Below are 7174 nucleotides of genomic sequence, written 5' to 3'. Positions count from 1 at the left end.
TTGTTCTGTACATAATATGTAGATCATATTATGATGATCTTTACAGCCCATGTGTCCCTCTAAAGAGTTAACTTTATAATCAGGAAGAGAAGAGCAGGCAGCAGGGAGGAGCATCTCAGTGTTGTTTCACAGTGAAACGAAACGTATAGTCATTCTGCAGAAACAAAACCTAGAACCTACTGAAACCAGAAACCTCTACTGTAACTGGTCTGAAAGGATTTCATATCAGCGTAAGATCACAAGCTTCCATCCTTTCAAGGCTCATAAATCCAAGTAGGGATTTTTACAGCAAGAGAAATTCTACCATCCAAACAGGTACAGAATCCCATTCTTGTTTGTATTCAGATCTTAGGGGAGTGGATGTTTTGTTGAAGTAGCTCACTTTTGGTGACAGATACTTCCCTAATTATTAGACTTGAGTTGTTTGTGTTTGCATTTTACATTAATATGGCAAAAATAGACAAGGACAAGATTACTTGAATTTGGGGTAAGATGCCCTCATCAGCTTGTGTTGTGTAGCAGGCCGGATACCGTTTCTGATATGAATGTTTTTTTTAATGTGAAATAGTAACCTAGATTGTGACTTCCCGTACTGAGATAGACATGTTATGGCAGTCATTAACCCTACCTTTGTCAGTTGGTTGGGAAATGACCAGAAGCAAAGTACACAATGCCATTACTTGAGTCAAAGTTAATTATTTATTACGTTATGTCAGTAGGCTACTGTGCAGCACACACACACACACACACACACACACACACACACACACACACACACACACACACACACACACACACACACACACACACACACACACACACTCACTCACTCACTCACTCACTCACTCACTCACTCACTCACTCACTCACTCACTCACTCTCTCTCTCTCTCACTTGAGGCGGATATGAAATGAATAGGTTAATACTGTAATCTGTTACTGTCCTTGTCAACCACTTGAAATTGCCAGTAAGCATGTCTGTCTGTGTGGTAATTAAACACACAAAGTAAACTTGGGGTGCTCTCCTTGTCTATTCATGTTTTGTAATTCAGGGAGTTTCTCCATTTCTCCATCCAGTGTCTGCTGCTGCTCAGCGATAGCTGAGCTGGGGAAAAAAAGAATGTTTTTAGGGTTACTAAAATATCTCCTCTCCTCTTCTCCTCCTACAGCTATGGCCTCTGCCAGCAGTGTGATATCAGAGGATAATTTCCTCTGCTCCATCTGTCTGGATGTCTTCAGTCAGCCTGTAGCTATCCCGTGTGGACACAGCTTCTGCAAAGCCTGCATCACAAAGTACTGGGACAGCAGTGACCTCTGTCACTGTCCCATGTGTAAGAAAGCGTTTGACCGGAGACCAGATCTCTGTGTCAATACACTGATCTCTGAGCTGGCTGCTCATTTCAAGAAGTCTAACTTAGATGTTCCCCTTCCCATCCCAAAGGAGGTACCCTGTGATGTTTGTTCTGACACCAATATTAAAGCCCTGAAGAGCTGCCTGGCTTGTGTGGCCTCTTATTGTGAGACGCATCTGGAGCCTCATCATAAAGTTGCAACCTTGAAGACGCACAAGTTAGTTGACCCTGTAAAACTGGAGGACAGGGTGTGTAAAGAGCATGGCAAGATGTTGGAGCTCTTCTGTAGAAGAGACCACAAGTACATTTGCCTCACATGTTCGAAGACAGATCATAAAGATCACGACACAGTCCTTATAGAGGTAGAGTACGAAGAGAAACGCCCGCAGCTGGACAAGAAAAAGGCTGAGATAGAAAAAATGATCCAGGAGCGACAGGAAAAGATTCAGCAGTTCAAAGTCACAGTAGAGAAGAATAATATAATGGCAGAGAATGAAAAAGCAGACACTGTTCAGGTTTGCTCTGCTCTGGTGTCTTCCATTAAGAGAACACAGGCTGAGCTCATCGAGGTGATAGACTTGAAGAGCAGATCGGCAACACGCGAGGCTGAGGGCCTCATCAGAAAGCTGGAGGAAGAAATCACTGAGCTCAAGAGGAAAAGCATTGAGCTGGAGCAGCTTTCACACACCGAGGACCACCTCCAACTCGTCCAGAGCTTCCCGTCCCACTTCAGTGTAACACACCTGAGCACGTTGAGTGAGGTTAAGCTGTCCTGTGAGGTGAATGTGAAGAATACACGGACAGCTATCGCTCAGCTGCAGCAGACACTGGATGGAGAAATGGAGAAGCTCCCTGAAGTCATGCTGAAGAAGATTCAGCAGCAGTATGCAGTGGATGTGACTCTGGACCCTGACACAGCGCATCCTAATCTCATCCTGTCATTGGACGGGAAACAGGTGAAATATGGAACGGTGAAAAAGATTCTTCCTGAAAAGTCACAGAGATTTGACACATTTCCCTGTGTGATGGGAAAAGAGGGATTTTCTTCAGGGAAAGCTTATTATGAGGTTCAGCTTAAAGGGAAGACTGCGTGGAGCATTGGGGTGGCTGATCAGAACATTAACAGAAAAACCCAATCTGTTCTTTTGTCAGGTTTCAGGATGTTGCAGGTGGTCAATGGAGGAAACTACTTCACAAAGAATAAATACTTTTATTCAAACTCTGTAAAATATGATGTCCAGAATATTGGTGTGTTTGTGGATTATGACTCTAAAGAACAGCAGGTCTCCTTTTATGATGTTGAAACCAGGGCTCTCCTTCTCTACTGCAGCACTTTGGGTAGTAGTAGGAAAATCCTCATCCCAATTTTCTCCCCACTCATTCCTGATGGTGATGAAAATGCTTCTCTGATCATCTCTCCTGTTAAGAAAAAATGAAAACACTTTGTAGTATCACTGTAAATCTGTAATATAAATAGAGGGGCGTGGATTATTGCCAACTTCAAATGCGGATAAATCTTGTGTTGATTTTCACCCAGGAAAAAAACCCAAACTATTATAATATTATATTCACTACACTACTATAGTCAACTAAATATTAATCAGACAGAATAGCGTGGTTGAAGTACTGTAATGGATTGATGCGAGATTTATTTTTTAATGCAATGTGACATTATTGAACATTCTTATGTTTCAAAATGGACGACTTCTAGTCAGTTCTATATACTGTGTACTGTAATGCTGGTAGCCTTAGGGACACGAGTCCACAGTTGTATGAATGCATGCCTGTGATTATTAAGATGTTGATGTTGACTGCAGTAATTACAAGATAAGGGCGAGAGGGAGGAGGTAAAATTAACCTTTTCAGATGTTCAGCTGAAACTAAAATAACAAATATTAAATCCATGTTCATGTACAAATATGAATGCTGGTCTTTGACTTTTTGTTACTCTGACATATGTTTGTCAGAAAGGAAATATGAACTGTAACAGTAAGTGTATTTGTTTTAGATTTAGTGGTTGTTTTGGATTTTGATGAATTATCCCTTGCCAAAACCTAACGTGGTTGGGAGATATGATCAGTTTACCTAAACACTCATATTCTTCATAATATAATATATAATAACATAATATAAAATTATGTTGCACACAGCCGAGTGGCACTTTTTGTAAAGCAAAAAAGTTAACCACTTAAGCCCTATACTGCATACTTAGTTGTACAACAAATAGTATTAATAGCAGATTTATAAGCCCACAAGAAATTAATTTAAACATTTTGACATTTTGAAAATCTGCCCAAAATAGGGACGCCAGGGTTGTGGTTAAATCCTCTTTTTTTCTTCTTCTTTTTTGTAATTGTGATATTATCAAATCGGCCTATAATATAATATATCAGATACTGTATCCTTATATACAATTTAAAAGTTAGCCACCCCCTCAGAAGTTAATCACGCCCCCTGTACTGTATCCCGCTGCTACACTGCAGCTATGTTAGCACAGACCCACGGCCCAATTCCCAAAACCATTTAACCGACAGCACAATCATACCTCTCGCTTGTGGACCGTCGCTATTTATTCGGTCTTTATGCATTCTTTTACCTTCTTTGCCCCGCTTTTATGCCTCAACCGCGAACGGTGCTACGTCACATATCCTTCTTCCTGAAAGGTCTGTCCTTCTTCCTGAGACGATAATTACTTATCCTTTACAGTCTCTCCTTCTTCCGTGTCTCTCAAGTAAACGTCCATGACGTATGCGGATGCGACGTGCCTTTGCGCAAGTGGAACCTACACTTCTCTGCCGGAGCCGCCGTTACGTCACTGAATTCACCTTTGCCTTCAGAACCCATGTCGCTCTCAGCTACTGTGTTGATACGGACGTGCTTGGCTGCTCGCTTTCGACGCACTGACTTTAATTCTTCCGTCTTCATCTGCACGCCGGACACAACACTTCAGCAGAAACACACAGGTAATCAATCATTTCAACTGCTTACATTTAACTGCGCTCACGTTAACAACGAGGCGAGGGGGGGTAGACAGGAGCGGCGCGTTAGCGCCGCGACTTTCTAGTAGTCAACATTTCCCAGAAAGGAAAGAATGCCATTTAAATGCTCACGTTAATCACAGTTGTTTTTCAAGTAAACATTATACAACATGCATATTCACTAAACTCATTACAACATCTAATCATGGTAGGCCTACACAGGGGCGTCACACCAAATTCTGGGCCCTGGGTACAAGGATTCACTGCTGGCCCCCCATGAATGTTAACTATTGAAAAATAGCAGATATACAAGCTCACAGCGCGGCACCGAGTGCCGCGCTGCGAGCTTGTAGATCTGCTATTTTTGAAAAGTCGTGAAAATGTGTGCCAAGAAACCTATGTTTTCATGTCAGTGATGCTCAAACCTTTTCATGTGAAGGAACCCCCATCTCAAAATATTTCATTCCAGGGACCCCCCAGAAGCAAAATTTGAGTTACAAATGTTCACTTAAAAAATACATATATTCAAAGATTTGCGAAAATTTTCACGACTTTTCAAAAATATCAGATCTACAAGCTCGCATCGCGGCACTCGGTGCCGCGCTGTGAGCTTGTATATCTGCTATTTTTCAATAGCTAAAGTTACTAGGGCCCCTCCACCTTGGGCCCTGGTAACTCAGTCCCACTTTCCTACCCCTTGTGACGCCCCTGGGCCTACACACCAAACGGGTCATCTCTTGAAAATCTTCAAGCCAAGGTAGCCATGTTTCCTTGCACTTAAACATGGGCAGCAATGATGAGCCCATCTAGACTTAAAAGATATGCAGTTTAACCATGAAGTTCTTAATTGATTGATTGATTGATTGATTCACATCTTTATTGACAAAAATACATATGCATAAACAAACATACAGTATATTGGTACGTATCTGTCGATAGGGAAAAACACAACAAAGCTCAGGACAGTGGTTCTCAAAGTGGGGTTCCAGGGACCCTCAGGGTTCCTTGAGGAGGTCCAAGAACCAAATGGACCCTTTATGGGGTCTTTGGAATTAAAAGGTCCACTGCTCTATAGCTTACTTATTCTTCTGTCCATTGAGAGTGTGTGTGTGTGTGTGTGTGTGTGTGTGTGTGTGTGTGTGTGTGTGTGTGCGAGTGCATGTGTTGGCATATACAGTACATACAAATTATTACTGTACAAATGTTATAGAGAGTTTATGGAACCTGCCACACGGCACACCTAGGTTCAGCTGCTCTTAAGACATCTCTTGAAGCAGTCGTTGAGCGAGCTCCTGAAGGCTGCAGAAGAAAAGTAGAATACAACGGGGTCCAGGCAGGCGTTGAATGCACTGGCAAGCAACGCCACCTCCCTCCAACCTCTCCCATCCGGACGGACGATGCCCACCACACAGGACACGTTGTAGGGGCCGAAGCAGACCACAAACACCGACAGGGTGCCGAGGGCCAGGCCGATGGCACGCAGCCGCCGCCGCCGACTGGCGTTGGGCAGCCTTGACCAAATGAGGACGACGTTGACATAGCAGAAGCAACAGATGAGGAAAGGGACGCAGAAGAGAACCACGAAGACCTCCAGATGGACTGCGAGGAGGATTCTGAGCTGGTCCGTGTTCGTGTTTAAGTAGCATGTCGACGGCTGAGCGGGGAGAGGTATGGGAGTGGTGTTGGCGCTGGCATGGCCGCCATCGCCAGGGCCTTTAATCCACCCTGAGCATTCGATGGCGCAGACAATGCCGAGATTCACAGAGGACGCCACCCATATGAAGATGCTGGCCATCGCCGCGTAGCGCGGCCTGCGAGCCACGTAGTACCTGAAGGGGAAAGCCGCGCCGAGGTAGCGATCCACGCTCACAGCCGTCAGGAACAGTGTGCCGGTGTGGATGGCGAGACGGAACAGGAAGCCGGTGACAGGACACAGGAAGTAGGGCAGGCTACAGGTCAGGTCTTCCGCTGCCTCTTTCATTTTGAGCGGCGCGAGCGCCAGGAAGATGAGGTCTGAGATGGCGAGGTTAAGGAGGAGAACGTCCACGGGGGAAGGCTCGCGCCGCATCTGGAGGAGGAAGGTGTGAAAAACAAGGATGTTGCTGGGGAGCGCCATCAGGAAGGTGACGATGGAGACGGAGAGCAGCAGGTGGCTGATTGACATGGTTACTCTGTTGTTTTGTAAACACAGACACAGAGAACATGTATATAAATATATATATCTTTCATATTTAGTAAGTAACCTTCTATCACTCACAATAAAGACCCACATAGACCTCTGGCTATGCGAGAGCATAGCCAGACTGTGAGGTCTGCACCTATACTGGCGGAGCTGTGAAACGTCTGAATATGCAAGATCAAATAGGTGACAGGTCTACACATCAGAAATTACTTTTATGAATATGAAATGACCCATTCACACAGCTGAAAGGTTTGCATACGTATGAGAAAAGTAAAATATTATTCAGACTTAATAAAAAAGGCAAGCTCACCTCAGCCAATGCTGGAAACCAGGAGTCTTATACCACACCTCTTCACGACGGTCATCCTATGTACTGTAGGTTGGATCTTCTGACAGACTGGCAATTGATTGTCTTTTGGAAACACATTGTTTGAACTTTTGCATGTGGTACAGAATGACTAGAAGCTCTTGAAAGTGGACATTAAATTAGCTTCTGCCCTGTGTTTGTTCTGCATGTTTAAACATCGCCTCAGCCACATTGCTCAGGCACAGGTACAAGGAAGTTTGAATAAACGGCATTATCAGACATAAGTAAACAGATGTTAGCCTGGCTACGTTTCCCCCTAGAGAGATGTCACATCACATTCAGTATCTAATTAGATA

The 7174-nt window shown here is 44.0% G+C and overlaps 1 protein-coding gene across 1 annotated transcript; it reads right to left on the bottom strand.

The window, feature by feature from the left end:
- Positions 1-5575: 5575 nt before the first annotated feature.
- Positions 5576-6493, bottom strand: LOC308300192 (free fatty acid receptor 3-like; the record flags this gene model as incomplete). Its single annotated transcript, XM_080743996.1, has 1 exon — positions 5576-6493. The coding sequence occupies one exon, from the start codon at positions 6491-6493 to the stop codon at positions 5576-5578; it is 918 nt and encodes a 305-aa protein (XP_080600122.1).
- Between the last annotated feature and the right edge of the window lie 681 nt (positions 6494-7174).

Source organism: Nannobrachium achirus, assembly GCF_963921795.1.
Source record: "Nannobrachium achirus genome assembly, chromosome: 2".
NCBI classification, from domain to species: Eukaryota; Metazoa; Chordata; class Actinopteri; order Myctophiformes; family Myctophidae; genus Nannobrachium; species Nannobrachium achirus.
Note: the sequence above shows the minus strand (reverse complement) of the source record. Positions and strands in the feature narration are given on the sequence as shown.